Raw genomic sequence first — 25,849 nt, forward strand, 5'->3', positions numbered from 1 at the left:
CTGAGAAAAAAGTTGCCTATTTAAACAAAGTTCTGTTTGTTTATTGTTCCTTGTAGTAACTTTTTTTATTCTTTAGTTACTGTTGCTCTTTGTTCTTGTTTTTGACATCTTGGCCAGCAAATTTACATTTGTAGAGTTCGCTAAGATCCCTTCATTGTAGGAAAAGTCAGTTTGCTGTTGTGGTAAGCAAAAAGTCTAACAAGCGATTTCATTTACAAAGTTAGGAATACGAGGTTTAGGGACCATAAATCTGAGGAGCTTTGTTGTCCATTCCAGCATTAAAACAGAGCTTTGTTGCTTACACCAACAAGTTCTATTACAGCCACACAAAGGATATAAATATTAATCATGCGTCTTTAGTTTGGAAATAGCTTTTTAATGAGAGAAATTTGACTTAATGTCCAAATAAATTGGTGGATTATTCATCCTCCGCATGCAAAGGCCTGTAAAGCTCTTCCAAGATGGGTTTCCATCATGTCTCAAGCATTTGAATTTCTTCTACATCCTTCTACAAAAGTTTTTAAGGTATTAAAACACTGTCACGCTGTCCCGAAAGCCCATTAAGTATTAAGGGCCAGTCAAGATTGTTTCCTTGCATTTCAAAAATTCGATGATGATCTGACATTTTCTAGTTAATCAGACAGGTTAGTTAAATGTTATATTTTATTCACTTTGCTTTTGGCTCTAGTCTGTGATAAATTGTTTTAAAGGTTTCTATTTTTGGCCCAGTAGTTAAAGTCTCATGTCTAGCTTGCTATTTTATTTATTTTTCTAGTTTGCCAAACACTCACTAGGAAAGCTTATAAAGCCTTGTTATCAATTCATCCTGAGAAACTTCAATAATTGCCTCATATAAGTATGTTTTGAAATACAATTTGGATCATGTCACTTCTTGGAGAAGAGAAAAAATATTTATTCAATTATTGTAAATTTGCTTAATGCTAAACATACAGATTTATAATTTATCCCTGACCTGAGGCTCCCAAAATTTTGGGTTGAAATTTCAAGCCCCAACCACCCAGGTTTTGAAAGTTAAAGCAAATTTTATTAAAGGTCGTCATTAAGCCACATCTAGAGTGACTATGATTTGAATGACAACATTTCAGAACCCTGGGATTAAGAAGATTAAAATTGGTTTGCAATGATTTTCAAGTTTTGTTTTTTAAGCTATAATACATAACAGATAACTTGTTATTGTTGCTCAAAAGTAATATCTTGCCCTAACAAATGACTCTGTTGACACATGAATCTTGTTTTATTTAAAGCTTACTTTCATCATGAGAAATCTAAAGTGACAAGAGTACCACTCATTTTTACCACCAACACCAACAAATTTTCATTAATATGAGGGGCAAAATGGCGTAATAATGAATTGAAAATGCCTGTCAGCTCAAGACAGTTTAGTTTATGAAAATTTGAAAAATGTAGAGAAAACTCTGAAAAAGAAAAAAATGAGACAAAACAGAACAGGCACCAGTGTCCCTAAAAAAATGTATTCTTTCATTTTCTGAACCTGTTTTGCTCCTTCTTGGATTCCAGGGAATACAGGAAACCACCAAACTACTCAAGGGCAAAGATGGGGTACACCCAGACCATTGTAGGGGAGCACAGAGACGAACAACTGCGGAATAGTTTAGACTAGAATTAATGTTTGAAAGACCTGTCACGGCTGTGGCCGTATTTGGTTTTGTCTGGTTCCGTTTGTTCTGTGTTTTGTGTATTATTTCTGTATGGGAGTGGGACTTCTGTTTTCTCGTGCATCTTTGTGTTTGTTTGTGATTATTTGCAGGTGTGGTGAATGAAGGTGTGGCCTCCAATTGGACCAGAGCTGGCGTCAATGTAAGGGTGGGGTCATCTAAGATAGCACAAGGGTTAGACTGCTTCTCAAGGGAAAGAACACTTTAACCTTGCTCTAACGTTAAAGAAGATAAAGTTTCTGGCTTAGTTCTCCTCAAAGTTCTTAATGTTGTCTTTAGTTTCTCATCTTTCCAACTGCTCTACAAACCAGCTGATGGATAACAGTTTGTTGAAGTCTTCCGTCATTCAGCAAATCTTCACATCAGAAGCATGAGTCTGGATTAAATATTACAACAAAAAAGACTGAAAGAAAAGAGAGAAAAACACCTTCAAGCACATACTCTGTTGCTATGTCATCCATATTGCTTTGTTGCTGTGGATACAAAGTTCTATGATCTGCTTTCTGCTGAGTGAGAGGACCCATCTGGAGAAGATTTAATGTCTTTGACTGCATAGAGGGTCATCTAATAATTCACACATACTGTCTTCCCAGGCTGCACACAGCAATCTGGCTCTGGTTAGTTCAGTGTGCAGCAGGGGTCCATGCTCCTTGCAGCAACCCACTGAGGAGTATCTGAGTTTATGGATGCTCTGCCAAAAACATACTGCGCACTTACACAAGCTTGCAGACCAGTCGTTATGGAAGATTATTTTTTTCCATTTTGCAAACATGTCTTTTAGACTTTGATGCAAGTTGTGTCACTTCCTGTCAGTTTCTGTGGGGAAAAAATTAATTTTTCAGTTGAATTTGTAAAATTTTCCTCGTAGGTTTGTATTCTTTTTTAGCACCAGAGGGAATAAAGTCTTGTTGTTGTTGTTTTTTTCAAGTAGTGCAAGAAGAGCTGAAGAGCTCTTTCATATTTGTTGCTAAAAAGGCCTTAAAAAAGGTAGTGTGTGCGAACAGACATCTGTGCGTCAGTGTCTGTTTAGATAACAATTTTCTAACTGTGTAAGCTTAGTGAGAGAAGTGAAGCTTTTTTTTCTTAGCCAACTGGACCCATTCTGGTCTGATATATGATTTACAGCTTAGATGATTAGAAGAAGGGGAAAAACAGGGATTTGGATGGTAATCCACAATGTTGTGAGCTTTTAATGTGGTCCATGATGCTAACGGCAAAAGAGCATACTGAGCTCGTAAATCTGTTCAGTTCTCAACATTTCCATTGTCCCCCCTGTTGTGAGGAAGTGATGTCTCCTGGCATATTTTCCATACCTTTTAGATGTGTCATGCCACTGCAGGACACAGATTAAAATATTTCTCAGAAACCTTTCTCACAGTTTTGGTGGAAACTCAGATTATAACTGCCCTACCCAGTTGGATGCTGAAAATTTAAATTCCGGTGGGGTGTTACAAAACAAAACAGTAAAAAACTCAGGACAGGCATGCACAAAAAGCAGATGTGCTTAAAAACAAATTCAAAAATATCAGAATGGTTTGGGTTATGTATGCAGCACACTAACACAGTGGGCGAAGCACAATACAAAATGATTCTCTGAGAAAAGACATGTAACCAAGAACAGACAAGGAGCAAGCTAACCCACTCAATGTCACCATCTGTTGGTTATTAGAAAACAACATGATTCCTCCACAGTTCAATTCATCAAAGGGAAGCAGAGGAACAAACTTGGACACATCTAACAAACCAGAACAGTGTAACTGAATCCTGTCCACGAGGCCTGCACCGGACTGACTGAAAGCATGACTGGCATGGTCACCTGTTATAGGAGTCCCAATGAAAAACATCTGTGGTAATCAGCATAAAACTTAATTGAGGCACAGAAATTGTGCTTTTTGCAGGGTTTGTTTTGTGTTGCTACTTCTGCCATTGAAATTACAGAAAACAAAGAGACTTCAGACCAGCCTGCACGCCGACTTAAACTGAAAAGTGGAGTCTGGCTTCATAATTTATCTAGTTGTTAAAGACTCACTCCCATGAAAGCTGTGTTTTTAACTTGTTGTCGTGGCATTTTTCTCTTGATGGAGGACGTATATAAAGAAAATAAAGCTCAATTGCATCTCTGAGTATTTATTTATTCAGATCATTGTGATTCAGGAGCAGACAAGAAAATGCTGTTTGAAAAAGCTTGTAGCCGTGATCTAGAAGCTAATACAGCAAGTCACAAGCTCCCTGGTCTGCTATAATATGATGCATCCACTTATGGACAAATAGATCCATGTACATCTTCATTTTCCTCATCTGAGCTGGTATCTGGATAAAATTGGCTGGACAGCTCTGATATTCATTCATTCATTCATCTTCTAAACCCGTTTTGTTCCTTTCAGGGTCACGGGGCTGCCAGAGCCTATTCGTAGTGGGCAAAATAACATCCAAGTTGCCAGTCTGTCGCTGGGCCAAAATCACACACCCATGCATGCTCACATTCACACCTAGGGACAATTTAGAGTAAAAACATTAACCTACGAAGCATGTTTTTGGACGGAGGGAGGAAGTTCCCAAAGAAAATCCAGTCGTGCACGGGGAGAACATGCAAATTGCACACAGAAAGGTCCCCTATTGATGTTCTGTTTCAGGTCTCCAGCCGAGACTTGAATCTGGGGCCTTCTTGCAAGAGCCCTAACCACTGCGCCACCATGCAGCTAGCTCCAATATTCCTTGCCATTTTTGTTGCACCAGTAATGTTCAGTTGGGAGTAAAAGGGGCTGCAGGCTAGTGGGAGAACATGTAAACAGATGGGTGACGTGAAGTGGGGCACTTGCTTCATGCCAATAGTCCTGCCCACAAATCAGAAGCGGATTTCTAATGAGCTGTTGCTGCTCTGCAGAAACCATGTCTTAGAAAATGACACAGGTTTTTAGGTTTGGGCTGAAAACGGTATACTCATAATTAAAAAGACTACTAGGAATGCTTTAAAATAGATCAAAATAAATCGGAGTGGGTCTTTAAGATAATAATAACAGACAAAATATAATGTGCATTAATGTAAGAAAAAATGTGAAAATCAAGAAGGCTAAAATTTCAGATGTCAACCTGACACTTTACTAAAAGAAGCTTTGGCACAATTTCAGTAAGAAAGATTATGATACTGATCAGTTAGGCTTTACTCTGAACAAATGGCTAACTCTGCTGCCTTTTTTCTCGACCAATCTCAATCCTATTTTGCCTTTAAATTCATGGATGGTTTTCTCTCGGCATTGGAGAATGTTTTATTGGCTTTCCTCCACCCTGTTGTACGCTAGAGGTGATGCTTTGGTGTTGTCTGGCCCTGAACCACCTTCAGGGTCAGGACTCTGGGTTTTATAGTCCAAGCTTATCCCAAGGACACAAGATGTCATTGATCCAAAACTCTACCTGCCAAGGATTATACATTTATTTCATTCACATCTAAATATATCACAAACAAGTCTAAACTCACATGAGATTTCTCATTATTGTAATATGCTTAGATATAAGTCAAAGAGTGATACTTAATGTTCTTTTTTATAATTCAGCAATAAAAATCTAAAATTATGAAATTTGGATGTGTCACATCCTGACATTACTCGACTTGCATCACTAAAATGTCTCCCTGCAGTCAACAATCCCTCTTGAGCTTCATGTGCTCATAAGAGGATTGTATGGCTAAAAAAGATTACACTATTTGACGTGTTTCCTAAAAAACTGCTTATAAAACTGATTGTGGAAAAATACAGTGGAGAACTGAATATGTACTGAAGTTGCTGCACAAACCAAAATCCTGCCCTGCAACAGTCTTTGTTACTGTGATGTTAAACATGTTTGAAGAAAGTAGTGAAACAAAACTCTAAAGTGGATTATAATTTTTTTTTTTATCATATGAAGATGATTTGAACCTAATATCTAATATATTAGGCATGCACCAAGAATATTAACAGTATAAAATAACATACAACACATGTACCACAAAATTTTGAAAACAAAGATGACAATTGTTCTTCGAGTGATAAATCATGACATAAAAACTGATCATTAAGGAACCATTATAGCTTTTAATTTCAAGTGTTAAATTGAAACCCTTGTGCGATAAAATGCGTAGTACTGACATTTTAACCCAAAATTACAAAAGCTTGAATCCATTTTCACTATGAATCTTATTAATATTTTTTGTTGCAGCCTCTAAGAGGTTTGCATAATATTTTGTTTAGTTCAGTAAATTATGAGATGCACTTTTTTCAACATTTCTCCAATTTTTGCCCAATACAGGAAATATAGGTTTGCTGTTTTTCTGCAACCTTATGGTTGCAACGAATCTGCAGTAAGTCATGGGAAAAGCAACAATGTGTGCTCATAAAAAAGGTGCTTGTGTTAAAATCTCTTTTGAAGCATGTCTGAATATTGGTATGTGTTTTATTTATCCTAGGTCTTGCTCTTTTCCTATTGCTGTCTAATTGTTGTGTTTTACTTGCAGGTTTTTACCAGGGCTCTTTCAACCAATAAACACTTAGAATTTGTATCAGATGTTTCTGCCGCAATTTCTGTTTGTTTCAAAGTATTTTTGGTGATATTGATTTGTAAACATATTTCAGTAAGAATATCGTATAGTCTTTAATGTTTTTAGTTTGGGTTAGGGGTTTTTCAATTTGATTCCATTTTAGAGCGCCAGCTTGGTTTAGCAGCTGAAAGCTTCCATCATTGTTGTTCACCTTTCGGCTTATCCATTCAGGGGTCGCCACAGCGAAGCAGCTTTCACTAATCTTCATGTTTTCCCATATGTATGAATGTCTGGAATTGGTTGCAGGTTTTTGAGTTTCATTTTTTCCTTTTGATTGGTTTAGTTCTCTTTTTCTTTAGGACCTCCATGTGGTGGGGTGTCACAGGCCCTTAGAAATTCCAGGTAATGGATAGGGAGACTGGGATCATTAAACCTACACCACAGCATTCAAAAAAAGTGCACACAGAAAGGGATTTATAAACTGCCAAGCCCATAAACTAAGTGCTGGATCCATTTAATCTTTACATGCTGCCACTTAGAAATATCATCAGAAGATATGACATAAATGTACTCAGCTACACTTATGAAACAACTTTTTATTGATCTTTCTGAGTACATTTTAAATAAACAGATGTAAACCATTCATTTGTTGTAAAGAATGGAACATAGATTGAACCATCTGCTGGTTTGATTTGGGAAATACAAAGAAAGTGCGCACATTCAAAATATGTTTGATTGGTTACTATTACCCATTGGCACTGTGTTCTGTTTTTACCATGCCTTACAAAGTGTAAACATTTTGTCCTAACTAAAAAAGAAAGGTAGCTTTAGCTCCAGTGTTGATATTCTTTGTACTGCCGTGACTCATCATTCGTTGACGCAGTTAACGTAATTTCATCAGATGCTGGTTTGGATAAAAGTAACCTTGCACTGACAAGCAACCCTTTTTAGTAGTGAAGAATTTACACAATCAACGGAAATCAGCTGATTCTGAGAAAATTGGTTTTGCAACACTTTATGAAGTGTTGCATATCAGTGCAAAGCCGATTTTCTCCACATCAGAATCAGCTAATTCACAGCAGCAGAGTTCTCGGTACATCTTGCTTTGCAAAAAATAAGGTTTGAATTGTGTTAACATTTTCTTTTGATGGAAGGATCTTACTTTAGTTTAAAATTTGTCCTCATTTTTTTCTTTTGTTTTTTTGTTCATTTTTTTGAAAAAGTCAGTGTGGCTAATAAGGTATGGGTGGGATTGTTTTACACTAATTTATCAATTAAAAAAAGGAGCTTTGACCAAAGCTGTGTGTCCCACAAAGATTTTATTAGCAGGATTCTTCAGATACTTGAAGGATCCAAATCTTGGGTGTTGAAATAATAGGTAAGTTTTGGAGAAAAGCATTAAACTTACAAGTATAAAAAACTTTTAACAGGAGAATAAAAGGGTTTTATTGCCTTGACTGGGATGTAACTCAGTCAGCATGATCATTAATTTACTTTGAATGAAAACGGCTTTGGCAAACTGTGGGAAGGGGAATCAACGAGTGGTGTTTTTTTAATTAACAAATACTAGAGAAAGACTGTGTACGTCAGCGACTATAAATGCACTAGAGACACTGAACTTTCATCAGCTGCTGTTACTTCAGCTGCTGAATATACACAAGGAAAAGGAAGAAATGATAGGTCTTATAGTTATAACAGAGTAGCAGCGTCATTCAGTGAAGGACAAGTGGGACTGAGTGTCTTCCTCAAGGACAACAGACATATGAAACTGGATTTTTGACGTCACTATGTTGGCTAGAGTTTTCACCGCTCAACTTAAAAAAGGCATGTGGGCGGGACAAAGCAAAGTTTCAAGCTCAGTGAAAAAAAACTCTCAAAAAAGAAAACTGAGCTATTAAAAATTTACTGACTTCTACGTCAGTTTTTTATTTCTGTATACACGTTCATGCACACACACACACCCACACACACCCTCAGCTATTATTAATTACGAAATATAGGGATATGCATGGAAAAGACTCTTTATTTTGGGTGTAGAAAAATAACTCCATTAATAAATCCGCCTCCATTGATTTTTCTGTGGAATTGCAGCATCTGGCATTTCCTGGTTTGTGTCAAATTTCAGATTAGAAGGTGGGGACTAGGATTGAAAGACGGTCAATCCTAAAATTGGAATCCCCAACTACACAGCTCATAACTGCCAATAACAAATGAATCAGTTAAGGACACAAACAGCCATGGTTAAAAATATCATCCATCATCTCATCTCATCTCTCCGTTGCCTTAATCTGCCAGATTGGGCTGTCAGAAAGGTCACTCTAGGTGTTTTTGTGTGCATTTAAGATAAGATTATCATAAAAAAAATAAACATGTACATAAGGATTGTTTGTATTTGCATTGCACACTTGCAAAGATAAGATGTGTATTATTTCTAATGAAATGCCACATGTGTAGTAGCTAAGTGATGAGGAGTTAGGAGCAAAAGCTGCTTGGCAAGGAGGAAGATGGCTCTTTGGCTTTCTGCTTGTTGGAGTTCAGCCAACAGCCTCACTGACAGACAGGAAAAAGAGTCATTTAAGCAACAAGCATGGCTAGAAACAAGGAGGATTGTGCTTACAGTTTAATAAGACAACCACAGTCAAGTGTTTGCTTGACTATTCAGTCATCTTAAACCCACAATAACTTGCTTGTATTTATTTCAAAAGTATCTAAAATTCTGTAGAATTCACTACTCAAGATGTTTGATGTTAAGTTTCAAGAAGAGCAAAGAGTCAAACAACTTGTTCTGCATCCTTATTTGACTAATTTCACAAAAATTAGCTCAACAGAGAGTGATGCAGAACTGATCTGGGTTGATTGAAAAAAACATGGAACCAGCAGTTCTTTGCGAGCTCGTCGTCAGACATTTATTTTCAAATTAAAATCTGTGCTCTTGGCTCACTTATCCAGCTGTGAAAGCCTGTTGACGTAAGCAGACATGAGCTCAGTGCAGAGCATTTTCTGTTTTAAAATCTGGCTTAGTGGATGAATATAGAGTCTGTATGTGAAGATAAAGATGTGAGCTACAATCTGCATTTGGAATATGCTGTAGATATTTTTAGGAAAATTTAAACTAGTTTCTTAAGAAGCCCACTCAAAGATAACCCTGGAATTTAAGAAAAAAAACCATCTGTTTGAGATTTAGGAATTAAATTTTGTGGTTACTGATAGATGCAAAATTGAATAAATCTCAGTAACTGTAAGCTTGATATTTTGCTGTTTGGGTTTTTTTCATTTAAAATAAATGTTCGAATAAACGTTCTTTTTTTTTAGATTGTCAAATTCAGCAACACACAGCTTTATTTATTATGGCAATAACAGGAAAACCTGAGGAGCTCTTTACTCGTTTTGATGCTTCATTATATTCTGAACATTTCTGGTTGCAGTGATTCATCACACATCAGAATTACAGAACCTGAAAATGTTGTCAAAAAAAAGGCAAAAATGTTTTATGAACTAGAAAAAACTTTTGCAAATGTTTTTGTGATTCACTTCCTGCATTTTTTCATTTTCAATTCAGCAGTCCACTGTACTTTTATTTTTTTTTAAGACCCTGGCTCTCCAACAACTTCCTTTAGCAGTTATCCAGCAAGACATCCCATTATTCCCTTCTGACCTCCCACATTCCTTTTTCTTATCCCCTGTCAAGCATGGGTCTCACATTGTCTCACAAAATTACCCCCTCAGACAGACACACAACTTATGACAATACTCTTGTGCTTTTCCAGGCCTTTGCATTTAATTCCACTGTCAAAATTGCATTTTGCCTGTGAGACCACAGACCTTCTTGTTTTGGAAATAGTATATTTTACCGGATGTTGTATCAGAGAAGTACTCACAGTTCTCATCTAAAGATCAGACTACTTTTATGGAGTGTCAGCCAGCATGAACTGCCAATAAACCCATTCAAATCCATTCCCTCTTCATTTAGATTTTGTGAAAATCAGTATACCGGTAATTGTGATGTTTCTGTTTTCAAAGCCACAGTACTGCCTCATTGAGTTGTGTTACACATTCAAACTCATGTGTTGTTTATGCAGGGACTATCCATGCAGCTGCAGATGTCCTAAATATGACCAGAGGGAGAACCATGAGACAGAAGAACGTATAAAAGAATTATGAACACATGGCAATACTATTGCTGCACAGTGGTGTAGTGGTCAGTGCTCTCACCTCACAGTGAAAAGGTTCATGTTCGTATTCCTGCTGGGCCCTTTCTGTGTGGAGTTTGCATGTTTTCCCCATGCATGCGTGGGCTTTCTCTGGGCACTCTACCTTCCTCCAACAGCCCAAAAACATGTTTCATAGTTAAACTGGTTACTGTAAAGTGTCCGCAGGTGTGCATTTTGGAGTGATTGTGTGCCCTGCGACAGACTGGAAACTTGTCCAGAATCCAGTGTGTATCCTGCCTTTGCCAAACAGTAGCCAGGAGAGGCTCTGGCAATTAGTGATCCCTAAAGGGACACAACTACTTATTCAGTTAACAGGAAATCTAACAAATTACTGTGTTACAATTGACAAAACTCCTTTTTACTGACGGGGCTTATAGCATATTAATTTATTAATCTCACCAGAGCAGTTTCCTCAGATTGGGATAAGATGAGGATTATTTTTCTTATTTGAATATCAACAAAAGTCAAGTTAGAGGAAGTAATGTTTAAAGATTGTTATTAGGTAAAGTCCAGCTTTACTTTGGATAGTATGCAAAACCTAAGTACAGTAATGTTCTAAAAAGCCTTTTTTTGCATGTTGTGTTTGAGGTTATTGTATTATGCTTTGTGAAACAGGTGCTGTGGATTAGTAACGTTTTTCAAAAACATGAACAGTCTCTCATACAAAGATGTTAATCCAGGGCTGCAGCTTTTACTCCTGAATAACCCTCTTTTGATTTTTTCATACTCTACTTTGGACCTTCAGCTAAATAACATCCCCTTTTTTTTGCGTAATTCTTTTTTATACTGTCTGTTCATTGTTTCTCCAATGAAGGGATGCCACATTCCTCTTACGTTGAAAAAAGAAAGACACTGGGGCTTTGATTCATTTCAGTGTCATCCAGGGCACAATAATTGCATACAACTGAAGTGATGTACACAACTAGAAAAAGATTTTAAAAAAAAGATCAAAATAAAAATGAAGTTTTATTCTCAGATTATTATATTTAAAAGTTTTCTTTGATGGAATTTGGAGAAAAAAAGTTCAATAATTTAATACCTTCACAATAACTTATATTTTTTAAAACTCACTTAACATTTTCATATCAAAGATGTTGACCTTATTTAAAAGGTTTTCAATCTTAATCCAAGTTTTTTACGAGCAGAACATAACTTTTACAACTTACTTGTGGTGGGGGAGGTTGCCTACTTTACTTTAAGAGGGAAATTACACAGTAAACTTTTGCTTAAATAAAGGCCTAATAGGAATACATGGTAATTCCTATACAAATGCCAGACTTCATTATTATTGAAAGATGCATAAAGTTGTAGGAGTCCATGAGCATTGTCCATTAAAAAAATAATGAAATAGGACTTAGATTTTTGGAATTAAAAACAACAGATGTTTGAGTAAAAAAAATCTTTATATTCTTTAATTGGTGGAATTTTTAAAATAATTATAAACCTTTTGGCTAAGATACTGACGTAAGCTTTAAACTGTCCCACCATTAAAAATATGAAAAATTATCCTCAGCATGAGATTTTACATGACACTTTTTTCTTCCTCCTGGTTAATTTCACTGACCAAAAATATAAACGCAACACTTTTGTTGTTGCTCCCATTTTTTATGATATGAACACAAAGATGTGAAACATTTTCCACACACACAAAATAGCCAGTTCTCTGAAATATTGTTCACAAATCTGTCTAAATCTGTGATAGTGAGCACTTCTCCTTTGCCAAGACAATCCATCCCACCTCACAGGTGTGCCATATCAAGATGCTGATAAGACAGCATGATTATTGCACAGGTGTGCCTTAGACTGGCCGCAAGAAAAGGCCACTCTGAAATCTTCAGTTTTGTTTTATTGAGGGGGTCAGGGGACTCAGACAACCAGTCAGTATCTGGTGTGACCCCCATTTGCCTCATGAAGTGCAACACATCTCCTTCGCATATAGTTGATCAGGTTGTCTTTTGTGGCCTGTGGAATGTTGGTCCACTCTTCTTCAATGGCTGTGCGAAGTTGGTGGCTATTGGCAGGAACTGGAACACGCTGTCGTATACGCCGATCCAGAGCATCCCAAACATGCTCAATGGGTGGCATGTCCGGTGAGTATGCTGGCCATGCAAGAACTGGGATATTTTCAGTTTCCAAGAACTGTGTACAGATCCTTGCAACATGGGGCCGTGCATTATCATGCTACAACATGAGGTGATGTTGTTGGATGTACGGCACAACAATGGGCCCCAGGATCTCGTCACGGTATCTCTGTGCATTCAAAATGCCATCAATGAAATGCACCTGTGTTCTTCGTCCATAACATATGCCTATCCATACCATAACCCCACCACCTCCATGGGCTACTCGATCCACAACATTGACATCAGAAAACCGCTCACCCCCACGACGCCACACACGCTGTCTGCCATCTGCCCTGGACAGTGTAAACCGGGTTTCATCCGTGAAGAGAACACCTCTCCAATGTGCCAGACCCCATCGCATGTGAGCATTTGCCCACTCAAGTCGGTTACGACGACGAACTGGAGTCCTCGATGAGGACGACGAGCATGCAGATGAGCTTCCCTGAGACGGTTTCTAACAGTTTGTGCAGAAATTCTGTGGTTATGCAAACCGATTGTTTCAGCAGCTGTCCGAGTGGCTGGTCTCAGACGATCTTGGAGGTGGTCATGCTGGATGTGGAGGTCTTGGGCTGGTGTGGTTACACATGGTCTGCGGTTGTGAGGCCGGTTGGATGTGCTGCCAAATTCTCGGAAACACCTTTGGAGACGGCTTATGGTGGAGAAATGGACATTCAATTCTCTAGCAACAGCTCTGGTGGACATTCCTGCTATCAGCATGCCAATTGCACGCTCCCTCAAAACTTGCGACATCTGTGGCATTGTTCTGTGTGATACAACTGAAGATTTCAGAGTGGCCTTTTCTTGTGGCCAGTCTAAGGCACACCTGTGCAATAATCATGCTGTCTAATCAGCATCTTGATATGGCACACCTGCGAGATGGGATGGATTGTCTTGGCAAAGGAGAAGTGCTCACTATCACAGATTTAGATAGATTTGTGAACAATATTTCAGAGAACTGGTTATTTTGTGTATGTTGAAAATGTTTCACATCTTTGAGTTCATACCATAAAAAATGGGAGCAATAACAAGAGTGTTGCGCTTATATTTTGGGTCAGTGTAAATTGTGAAAATAATGCCTTGCTGATGCATGGCAGTTTTTCCATCATTATTGCATGAACATTTGTTAGCAGTACAGTACTTTGTGAAGCAACACAGTTTCTAAAGAATAAACCATTTATCATTTAAAACAATTTGCTTCTAAAGCACACAAAATTATGGAAATGCAATTTCCAGCTCTTCTCCATGCATGAGTTTGACCATATTAAAAGTATAAAAGACAAATGCAGTGTGTTGTGTCTGTGTGTGTGTGTGTGTGTGTGTGTGTGTGTGTGTGTGCGTGCGTGCGTGTGTGTGTGTGTGTGTGTGTGTGTGTGTGCGTGTGCGTGCGTGCGTGTGTGTGTGTGTAAGAGGGGGTTTTACAACAAAGAGGGGATGAACACATATTTCTGAAATGTAACCTTGTTTTCTGTCCAAAGAGAACATCAAAAGAGACGCTTTGTATGAGTAGGCACTACTTTGATACGTGACGTGGATCTCTCAATCCTCTTCCATCCATCTCTCGTGATGAGATGGATGATGGTGACAGTGCATGAGAGAAGCAAAAAAGGGAGGGAGGAGGAGGATAATACCTTCTGAATACATGATGAAAGTAGTCATCAGGCTTAAACTGACTGGGGGGCAAGTGGCATGTAGAGAGCGTGCATCAGAGTGACACTGTGCACCAGCATCCACTTTGCCCCTGCAGCAGCTCTCAGTTGCTGCTTAGTGATATAAAAGCAGGAGGAAAAACAGTCAGATGAAGTAAAGCTCCGTCCAGTCCAGAATTTTTTTTTTTACTGGGAAATTTAACAACCCGTTCAATGTGCACATTCTGTGCAAAGGATGATGAATAACGTGACAGACAGTGAGGAGGGAGAAGGAGGACCCAACAGCCAGGGTGAGTGATAAGTCCATTCACAGACTAATGAGGGAGCAGCATGTGTCTGTGAGTGTGTCCATGTGGGTGCATCACTTAAAGTGTGATTCAGTCTCAGTGTGAGTGTTGGAAAAGATCACATTTATGGAAGAATTAAGAAGGGATTATGTAGATCATTTTAAGCCATTTCTTTTAATCGTATGATCTTTACATAAAGAAACATTAAAAAGATTTTTACAAATAAGTGGTTTAGGCTGCAAAAACAGTCTTTAAACTGTAGCCGTCAGAACGCACTCTCCTTTAAGCAGACATGTTTAGAAACTTTCTAACCCGTCAAATTGTTTTTATTTTGTGGTCAATTCACTGTGTTTTTTAATTAATTTTTTTTGGTTGAGATTAGTAAAAAATAAATATTGATTTAACAAATGGCAAAATCTGAATTTTAGTTAACCAGAGGTCAAAATGAAAGCAAAACAATTCCAAGTGTGTTGAGTTCTGAATGAACAAGCTTTTTATTGTTTGGCCCATTCTTTGTCTTTGCCCATTAAGATCATCCGCCTGAAGATGTCTGCCTTTATTATGAAACAAGTCTGCAGTTTGAAAGCATGACCAAAGTTTCTGCTCAGACAGGCAGGTAAGCAGCAGGCGGACAGACAGACAGGCAAACAGGCAGGCATGCAGGGAGGCAGACAGACAGATGGATAGACAGACAGGCAGGAAGGCAGGCAGGCAGGCAGGCAGACAGACAGACAGACAGACAGAGAGATGGATAGACAGACAGATAGATAGACAGGCAGATAGATAGATAGATGGACAGACAGGCAGGCAGGCAGGCAGGCAGGCAGGCAGGCAGACAGACAGACAGACAGACAGACAGACAGACAGACAGACAGACAGACAGACAGACAGACAGACAGACAGAAAGACAGACAGATAGACGGTTTTGATCATGTGGACCAGATGCTGCAGAGCAACAGATGAGCATCATTTGACGGCCTCTATAAGTGTAATGAAATCATGTGTGAATGATGAAGGGTCAAAGATGATGATCTGAATATGCTGTAATGTAATAAAGCTGACACAGATAGATCTAAAAAATATTGTAGTAGACAATGTGGGACAGATAAAAAAAATGGCACTTTGTTGCTTTACATGAAAATGACTGGCAGGTCTGATACAAATCTGTAAAAAGTGTAAAACGATTAAGAATGTATGATTCCTTCATCACTTATTGTCTGTTTTTATCTGCCAGAGCCTATCCTGGCTACTCATGGACAAAGGCAGGGTACATCCTGGACAGGAGTCCAGTTGGTCGCAGGGCCACAATCACACACCCATTCACACTCACATTCAAACCTATGGACAATTTAGAGTAAGCAATTAACCTATGAAGGATGTATTTGGACGGTAGGAGGAGAAAACCATGCATGCACAGGGAGAACATGCATCTCCACACAGAAAGGTCCCCCATTGGTGTTCTGTTTCAGGTCCCTCAGTGTGAAGCCAAATTAAAAAAAAGATATGTATATATACATTATTCGTAAACAAACTGTACTATTATTATTAAAGGTTTGTATTTTGACCTTCAAGAGGGTTTTGACATCAGGATCATGCTGACCAAAATTTGATTAAAGTCAGTGAATTGAGTGAAACCTTTGTCCCTGCAGGGGTATAAATGCTAGAAAATACAACCATTTTAAAATGCTCTCCAATTTGTTTTTGAGAAAAAAAATTGGTGAGTTAAAATTGCAGATCAGATGAAACACTGGCTTTCTCGAGACACTATTATAGGAAAGGATTTATTCATCTATTCACTCTTCAGCTCAGCTTAACATAAAACGTGAAACAATTACATTTATAAGAAATTCTTTCCCAGTGTAAATGCATAAACTAAGTATATTTAATCTGTTTAATCTGTAATAATGTGCTGATTACTTCTGATGATCACAAGATATGGCTTTCTCCTTTCTACAGGGATTTTTTTCACTTGTAATTAGTTATCTTATAGGGCGGGTAAATGTGTTAATCACGCACGAGTAAATAAAGTAAATGTTGTGCAATCATGCAGTTAGTGTCCCTCACTATTACATCCACAGAGCAGTCAGTGGTTTAATCTGTTTGCCAGATGTTGATAGCTCAGCCACATGATGCATAAATCTAAATCAATCTGATTTATTGCCCATACGTTATCTAGTTATGCAGAGTGAAAGCTGTCAACAATGATTTTCTGTTTTGCTTCACTGTTGAAAAGTGTCATCAGATTTATGCTGTCAGGTATTTGACCTGGTAAACGGTAGTTTTTTTAAGAGTTCATCAGAATGTCTCAATCATCAGATCGCACTCACTTCATCATCATGGAACAATGCTGCCCAGAGTGTCTGACATGACATGAAGACAGTTTAAGCTCCTCTTCAAGAGGTCTGAGGAAGACCAAAGAGGAGGTTTAAGATGAAGTGAATGAAGACATGAAGGTAGCTGGTGTTAGAGTAGAGGATGCAAAAGACAGGGTTAGATGGAGGAAGCTGATTTGCTGTGGCGACCCCTGAAGGGAAAAGCCGAAAGGAAATGAAGAACAAGCTCCATCCTTCTTTTTTTAAGGTTTAGGTTGCTATGGCAGCAAAAACGCATAGGGTTGTTTGTACATTGTGTTTTTTTCTTTTTTTGCAGAATGATTCTATCTAAAACTCTTCTCGTAATACCATTTTAAGGATTTCAATGTTACTACTGAGATGTGTTATTTACACTGACTCGTAATAAATCAACGGTTGCTGTTCACACTTAAGTTTCTAAATATGAGTGGCCAGCCCTGAACTGAAGGGTTAAGGTTAGGATTATTGTTGCGGTTAGGTTTAAAACACCAAATAGTTCCTGAGCACGGCTGTTTCTGCAGCTCACCGCTCCTCCAGGGGATGGATCAAATGTAGAGAACACACTTCACACACCTTGGTGCGTGACATATAATGGAACTTTAACTTTAAGTTTCATTTTAAACACGTGCAGCCAACGAAATGCAACCTTGGACGCACTTAAAATGCATGCGGGCAGTGTGCATCTTGGCTGCACTTATTACACATGCCCAACATGAATTTCCATCAGTTTTTGTGCTGGTCGCACCAAAATACGTACAAATAACATCAGCCTAAAAAAAAAACTTTTACGTGATCAGCTATCTGTCAAAAAGTAAGTATTTCCAGTTAAGAAATCAAATTTTCCTTTAACTGATACTAAAACTACCAGATGTGTTTTAAAATATGCCAGTTTTTTTTTCTTTCAATATTTTATCATGTTGTTAAGTGTTGAGAAACTTCATTCAGTTTAACAGGCTAAAACTATAATGGATTATTAAATTAGCAATAAATTTGAAAGCTGCTTTTTAACAATTTCATTTCTTACTTTCCTCTACCTGAGGCCCAGGAGAGCTCATGGGGCGTCATGGTTTCAATCGTCATTCTCTCATTGTAGTAATAAACAACTAAATAATGATTTTCTTGAATTCTCATGCTTTCTCATACCTTCTGTTATTTTTATGTACATACATACTACAGCTTTCTCTAAAAACATAATATCCCTGTTTTTGCAGGGAATAGATTTTTGGGTGTCCTTGCTTGATAGTGCATTGAAATTGATGCATGACTGGTCCATACTAGATAGTCTTTTACTGCTTTGGCTTAATTAAAAGCACTATAACCCTATGCCACAGCCCATAGCTTTTATTCAAAAAACGCACTGTACTGGGGTCCGTAGCCTGGGTGAACCACATTAGTCGCTCCACACTGCAAAGGGGTTTGTTGTTTATGCAGATTATTCTAATCTGGATTCAGGAAAGGGTTTATTTGTTTGTGGTTGTTTGTTTTGTTCTTTGCATGATGACAGTGGGGACAGACTCCAGATCCCCTGCTGACTCTGCAAACGTTGAAGATTTAAATGCACAGAGCACAGGTCACAACGACAAAGCCGCACAGAGAAATGATTTTCAGTTTGGCATCGTTCTCTGACTGACTTCTAAAATTAATCAAAAACAAAAATAACAGAAATCAGTTTTACTGTTTAACTGCAGTACTTATTTTTTACCATTACATTTGTTTGTTTGCTTTGATATCATGTTCTTCAGTGCATTGTACCACAATACTTGCACTTCTTTTTCATTGGAAAATAACTTCATCAGATAATATAACACACTTAATGAATCATTTATTCCAAAGAGGGGCAGCCTCTCCCAAATTAACCTGAAATGGGTAAATTGATTAAAAGGTTTAGTCACTCAGTCTGCATTACAAATGTCCTAGAGAATAAACGATCAAATTAGTTTCCAGAATTGCAGAGGAGACATCATGACATGTTTATCAAAAGGTCATTATGTGTTTAGATGCTGTAGTAATCTTAATGTGGTAGTTTAGTGGCAGCAACCCTAAAAGGAGCAATTTCAAAAACCTTCAGAGTAATAACCTGTAGACGAAACAAATTAGAATTAAAACAGCCAAATCCAAACAACACGTGGACATGGATTCCAGTTGCCAAGCATGTGAGTTTGTTTCCTCGCCCCAAAGGACCCCCAACAGCTTCAGAGAAGATTCATAAAAGGACTCTAAATTTAAAATCAACTTGAGAAATGGAAATTGTGTGGTAATGTACTAAAAATGTCCACATTTATGATCAACATAACAAATAAAAGCTTAAAAAACAAAGTTTTAGTTTGATGCTTCAAAAGTTTTATGTCATTTCTGTAATAAATTTTCTGTTAGTTTCTGTTTGATGAGACTACCATGGACCAATCCAGTCACTTTTGCCCTTCACTGGCTAAAAATTTGTCAATATTATTAAGCATTATGCAGAGAGCTGAACGTCCTTCAAAAAAACAGTCAATTAAACAAATTACTTAATCAAATGAGCCTTAATTCCCAGGTTGCAGCAGGCAATGTAAAAATGATTGATGGTTAGGCTGTGCTGCTATTGAGGCTGTGCTGCTGTAGCGGCTGTGCTGCGGCTAACCAAAGCATTCCTCTCCAATCTAAAGGTTAATTTTTTTTGCCTTTCTCTCTGAACCTCAGCAGCTGCTAGATAATCCTCTTGAGCTTGTGTCCTATTAAGCTTTAAAAAGCTGGTATGAACAGTTCATTTTTAATAGCCATGTCACATCAAGGGTACAAATCTCCCCCCATGCAGCCATGGCGTTTTTTACAGCACAGCATGGTAAAGCTGCCGTCACGGCATCAGTGCAAACACTCTTCTATCAGCAAAGTCATGCTTTATTGGTTCATTCATGTTTTATCAACAATAGCATTTCCCAAACTTCATGCACATGGAGTTTAATGCGTTATTATTCTACTTTTCCCAAGTTCAAAAAGACTGGTGATATTTGAAAGTGGATACAAATTTATAAAAAACGTTGTCCGTTATACCCTATGAAAGAGATGCTCCACCTGATTTACCCACCATATGGCCGAGTTCACTCTTCAAATAGGTGTGTTAAATTTTCAGATAACACTACTGTCATTTGGGCTGGTAAACTGGACAGCTGGGACAGAAATTAATTAGATTTCCTCATACACAACAGTGGTAGAAAATGTCATGAAGGAAGTTCTGTATTTCTGAGTCTCCAATGGAAAGACAGACAAAGCAACACCTCAATAAAGACTTTTTTTTTCTTATACAGCCAATTGGACACATTTCAGTGATGTGGTGCTGTCCAAAGTCTAAAGACTAAAATCTGTCTAAAAGGCTGTTGGATTCAATAGATAGTTTAGCTGGATCAAAACAGCTTTTTCAATCACTCTTCCAATAAAATCAGCACCTAAGTTGTCAAACATTGAAGGATTCAGGGCGCCGTTTATTGAATGGCTTTAGTAGCCATGGTGGAAAAACACCTGCCTGGCTTGTCTAGCCTTTTTCTTTAACTCAAAGATACCATTTCTCCTTATTATATGTTTCACAATCATTGGGAAGATTGCTTGTACAATAATTTATCTCCAGTCTTGTAGACTCGCTTTACTTTGTGATCAAGCAGGAGCCTGAGATTATTCCAATCTTCTCAGGTCCAATCAAGTCAATAAGAAAAGTTTTCAAAATACTGAATTTTTTTCTAAAATTATTTTGCCGTAAGTTTTCATTTTTTACAGAGCCCTGGACATTACATTCAAATGTAAATAAATGAATTGTTCCCTCAAATTTGTGAATCGTGGCTCCTAATTAGTATTTTAGCGCACAAAACGCTATTACTATTATACAAAATCCTATTTTGAGCGCACAAAATACTAATTTGTGTGGATAAATGCTACTTTTAGTGCACACAATACTACTTTGTCCACACAAAATGCTCATTTTTGCCCACAAAATACTATTGTCCACACAAATTAATAATTTGAGGCAACAATGTGTTTTTATGGTTTTGTTTTTTTAATGTCATGTCCAGTGGTTCATAATTTGTTTAAATATATAGATCCAGATAAGTAATTACATAGGTCTGGTCAGTTGCAGCACTTTATTGTCACATTTGTGTGATGATGAGTAGCCTATGAGTAGCCTATATCTCAATTTTAAACAATATTTTGAACACAACAGTGAACTTGCAAACATTTTACAAATTCTATGCAAACATTTTACAAATGTTTGCAAGAGTTGGAACAAATTTTATGCTCAGAACAACCACAGAGGAACAAATAAGGAAAGTGACAACCAAGGTGGACCTGAAGTAAAAAAACCTATGTATATGGAAAACAAATCAAGAATTTGGGAAAAGCAGCTATAATGAAATATGACAGTGGGAGGTAACCCTTTGTATCAGGATTCCTTAACAAGCTTTGTTAAAGCTTTAACAAGCATTATAATAGAATTTTTAGGGTGTTAGTAAGACATTTATTAGTACAATAAGTCTAATAAGGTTTATTCAATTACTTAGTTAACACATTTACAAGCATTATTATTAGGATGTTTTTTTTAAGACGCTAATGATACATTTGTTGGCATTATAGATACCCAACAAATTTGTCAGGGTTAATAAGCTTACTAAGATTTATTAACAACCTTTGTTAACAAATTAAGAAGTATTATTATTGTTTGGGGTTCTAGTAAGACATTCAGCATTATACATGCCTCACACAAGCCTAAGTGTTAATGAGCTTAATATGTTTTATTAACTAACTTAACAAATTAATAGGCTTTATTAATGTGTCAGATGCTAGTAAGATATTTATTAGCATTATAGATGTCTTGCAAATGCCTGAAAGTGTTAATAAGATTCATTAACATCTAAAATCTAGCCACAGGGGTTGCAAGCCAGTTGCCTCTGTGCCGGTCCCAAGCCCGGATAAATAGAGAGGGTTGCGTCAGGAAGGGCATCCGGCGTAAAAATTGCCAAAATAACCATGCGAATCATCCACAACACTTTAGACATACCGGATCGGTCGAGGCCCGGGTTAACAACGACCGCCACCGATGCTGTTAACCTACAGGGTGTCGGTGGAAATTTGACTACTGTTGGTGGAAGAAAGAGGGGAGGCAGAAGGGTCCGTGGCCAGAGAGAGAAGGGAAAATGCAGGAACATAGGTTTGAGAATAGGGACTCTTAACGTTGGCACAATGACAGGGAAAGGCAGAGAGCTGGCAGACATGATGGAGAGAAGGAAGGTAGATGTACTGTGTGTGCAGGAGACAAGGTGGAAGGGCAGCAAGGCACGTAGTATTGGAGGAGGATACAAACTGTTCTATCATGGTGTTGATAGGAAGAGAAACGGAGTAGGTGTGATTCTGAAGGGGGAGTTTGTAAACAGTGTCCTAGAGGTGAAAAGAGTCTCAGACAGGATGATGAGCCTAAAGTTAGAAATTGAAGGGGTGATGGTGAATGTAGTCAGTGGGTATGCGCCACAGGTTGGCTGTGAGTTAGAAGTGAAGGAGAGATTCTGGAGTGAGTTGGATGAGGTCATAGAGAGTATCCCCAGAGGAGAGAGAGTTGTTATTGGAGCAGACTTTAATGGGCATGTTGGTGAGGGCAACAGAGGTGATGAGGAGGTGATGGGCAGGTTTGGTGTGAAGGAAAGGAATCTGGAGGGACAGATGGTGGTGGACTTTGCGAAGAGGATGGAAATGGCTGTAGTCAACACTTACTTCCAGAAGAGAGAGGAACATAGAGTGACATACAGAAGTGGAGGTAGGAGTACTCAGGTGGACTACATCCTATGCAGACGAGGTCATTTGAGAGAGGTTAGTGACTGCAAAGTGGTGGCAGGAGAGAGTGTAGCCAGACAGCACCGCATGGTGGTGTGTAAGATGACTCTGGAGGTCAGGAAGAAGAAGATAGGGAAAACAGAAAAGAAGACCAAGTGGTGGAAGCTACAGAATGAAGAAACTTGTGAGGAATTTAGGCAGAAGTTGAGACAGGTCCTGGGTGGTCAGGATGAGCTTCCAGATGACTGGGAAACTACAGCAGAGATGATCAGGGAAACAGGTAGGAAGGTGCTAGGTGTGTCATCTGGAAAGAGGAAAGACGGTAAAGACACTTGGTGGTGGAATGAGGAAGTACAGGACTGCATCCAGAGGAAGAGGTTGGCTAAAAGGAAGTGGGATGTAGAAAGGACTGAGGAAGGTAGACAGGAGTACAAGGAAGCGCAGCGTAGAGTGAAAAGAGAGGTGGCAAAGGCCAAACAGAAAGCTTACGATGAGCTATATGACAGGTTAGACACAAAGGAAGGAGAAAAGGACTTGTACAGACTTGCCAGACAGAGAGACAGAGATGGGAAGGACGTGCAACAGGTAAGGGTGATTAAGGACAGAGATGGAAAGGTGCTAACAACCCAAGAGAGTGTACAGAAAAGATGGAAGGAGTATTTTGAGGAGCTGATGAACGTGGAAAACGGCAGGGAAAGAAGGGAGGAAGATGTGGTTGTTGTGGAGCAGGAAGTAGCAGAGATTGGAAAGGATGAGGTTAGGAAGGCTCTGAAAAGGATGAAGAGCGGAAAGGCCGTTGGTCCTGATGACGTACCTGTGGAGGTATGGAAGTGCTTAGGAGAGACAGCAGTGGAATTTCTAACGAGGTTGTTCAATAGGATTTTAGAGAGTGAGAAGATGCCTGAGGAATGGAGGAGAAGCGTTCTGGTTCCGATCTTTAAGAACAAGGGTGACACGCAGAACTGCAGCAACTATAGAGGAATAAAGTTGATGAGCCACACAATGAAGCTGTGGGAAAGAGTAGTGGAAGCCAGGCTTAGGAAGAAGGTGGAGATCTGTGAGCAGCAGTATGGTTTCATGCCCCGTAAGAGCACCACTGATGCCATTTTTGCTTTGAGAATGTTGATGGAAAAGTACAGAGAAGGTCAGAAGGAGCTGCATTGTGTGTTCGTAGATTTAGAGAAGGCGTATGACAGGGTGCCGAGGGAGGAGCTGTGGTACTGTATGAGGTCGTCTGGAGTGGCAGAGAAGTATGTCAGAGTAGTTCAGGACATGTATGGTGAGATGTGCTGTAGGTCAGACAGAGGAGTTCAAGGTGGAAGTGGGACTACACCAAGGATCAGCTTTGAGTCCTTTTTTGTTTGCTATGCTGATGGACAGGCTGACAGACGAGGTAAGACAGGAATCTCCCTGGACAATGATGTTTGCGGATGACATTGTAATTTGCAGTGAGAGTAGAGAGCAGGTGGAGGAACAGCTAGAGAGGTGGAGGTTTGCTCTGGAAAGAAGAGGCATGAAGGTCAGTCGTAGTAAGACAGAATACATGTGTCTGAACGAGAGGGATCAAGGTAGAAGCGTTAGGTTACAGGGGGCTGAGGTGAAGAAGGTGCAGGAGTTTAAGTACTTGGGGTCAACAGTTCAGTGTGATGGGGAGTGTGGAAAAGAGGTGAAAAGGCGAGAGCAGGCAGGTTGGAGCGGGTGGAGGAAAGTGTCAGGAGTGTTGTGTGACAGAAGAGTGTCAGCAAGACTCAAAGGAAAGGTGTACAAGACAGTGGTGAGACCAGCTCTGCTTTATGGGTTAGAGACGGTAGCAGTGAGACAGAGACAAGAGGCTGAGATGGAGGTAGCGGAGATGAAGATGTTGAGGTTCTCCTTAGGAGTGACCAGGTTAGACAGGATAAGGAACGAGTACATCAGAGGGACGGCTCATGTTGCCTGTGTTAGCGACAAAGTCAGAGAAGCCAGACTGAGATGGTTTGGACATGTTCAGAGGAGGGATAGTGGATATATTGGTAGAAGGATGTTGGAGATGGAGCTGCCTGGCAGGAGGGCAAGAGGACGGCCAAAGAGGAGATACATGGATGTCTTAACAGAGGACATGAAGTTGGCTAATGTTAGGGTAGAAGATGTCCATGATAGAGTGAGGTGGAAAAGGATGATTCGCTGTGGCGACCCCTGATGGGAAAAGCCCAAAGAGAAAGAAGAACATCTAAAGTCAAACCATTGTCTTCAAAATCCATATTACTAAACTGGTTATAAGCTTTACAAATGTATTAATTCATTTTGTTAACAGTTTATTAATTGTTTTGCAGCACCTCATCTAAAGTGAGAAATGCTTTTACCACAAACAACCATAATGCATAAAGCATAAAGCTTGTAAAAAGAACTTTATAACATTAACAGACTAAACATACAAAAATCTTTCTGTAAAAGAAATATAACAATACAGAGCCCTTGTCCTGACATAAAAAAACTAAAATATATCTCGTTCCCACTAATTATTATTCCGTTGTTTCGTTCCCTCTAAATAATTAATTAGTGCGAACAAAATAATGAAGTCGAAATAAGTATTCACGTCATAAGTCATTCATAAACAGGATATGCTCTCCGTCCGGCCGCAAAAGCAGCTTTCAGCGGTAACATCCGTGTCTCTGTGACCCACATTCAACCACAAACAACACTAAAGCATAAAGCTTGTAAAAAGAACTTTAAACATTAAAACAGACTAAACATACAAAAATCTTTCTGTAAAAGAAATATAATAATTTATTTCAGACAAATTTAAAAAAAGAAAAAAAACACATAGGGACCGGTGTCGGATGACGCTAGCATCATAGCTAATATGGATAAAGTATTAGCAAACTATCCTGAGTGAAACATTCATTGCAAATCCCATCACCAGGACACAGTTCTCTGCATTCAATGCCAACTGCATTCAACCACTGTTGCCTTGTTTCCAAATCCACTGGAAAGTTGCACAAGCCAGAAATTTTTGAAGACCATGGCAATAAACCTACCTGAGCCATGCTAAAGCTAACACGCTAACGACCGACCGGTACAGAATCAAAGATGGGCAGGTAAACAATTTTTTTTTAATGAATCTGTCAATCAAACTCATCAGCAAAACAGGCGTGCTCGCTTTCAGCCAATTGAATGGCCTCTTAGACTTTCTCTAAGCTTTCACACAGGGGACAAAAAAAGCCCCGCCCATCTTTGATTATGTACCGGTTAAGT

At 38.7% G+C, this 25,849-nt stretch overlaps 1 protein-coding gene across 2 annotated transcripts in view; it reads left to right on the forward strand.

Annotated features, from left to right (window-relative positions):
* The first annotated feature begins 14,231 nt into the window (after positions 1–14,231).
* Positions 14,232–25,849, forward strand: part of slc12a5b (solute carrier family 12 member 5b) — a 38,614-nt gene continuing 26,996 nt past the window's right edge. For both annotated transcript variants that reach the window (XM_004070771.5, XM_020704740.3), the window contains exon 1: positions 14,232–14,477. In XM_004070771.5, coding sequence (XP_004070819.2) covers positions 14,423–14,477 — 55 coding nt within the window. In that variant the 5' untranslated portion in view covers positions 14,232–14,422. The remainder of the gene's footprint in view (positions 14,478–25,849) is intronic.

This window comes from Oryzias latipes, chromosome 7 (assembly GCF_053564925.1).
Source record: "Oryzias latipes strain Hd-rR chromosome 7, Olatipes_Hd-rR_3.1".
NCBI classification, from domain to species: Eukaryota; Metazoa; Chordata; class Actinopteri; order Beloniformes; family Adrianichthyidae; genus Oryzias; species Oryzias latipes.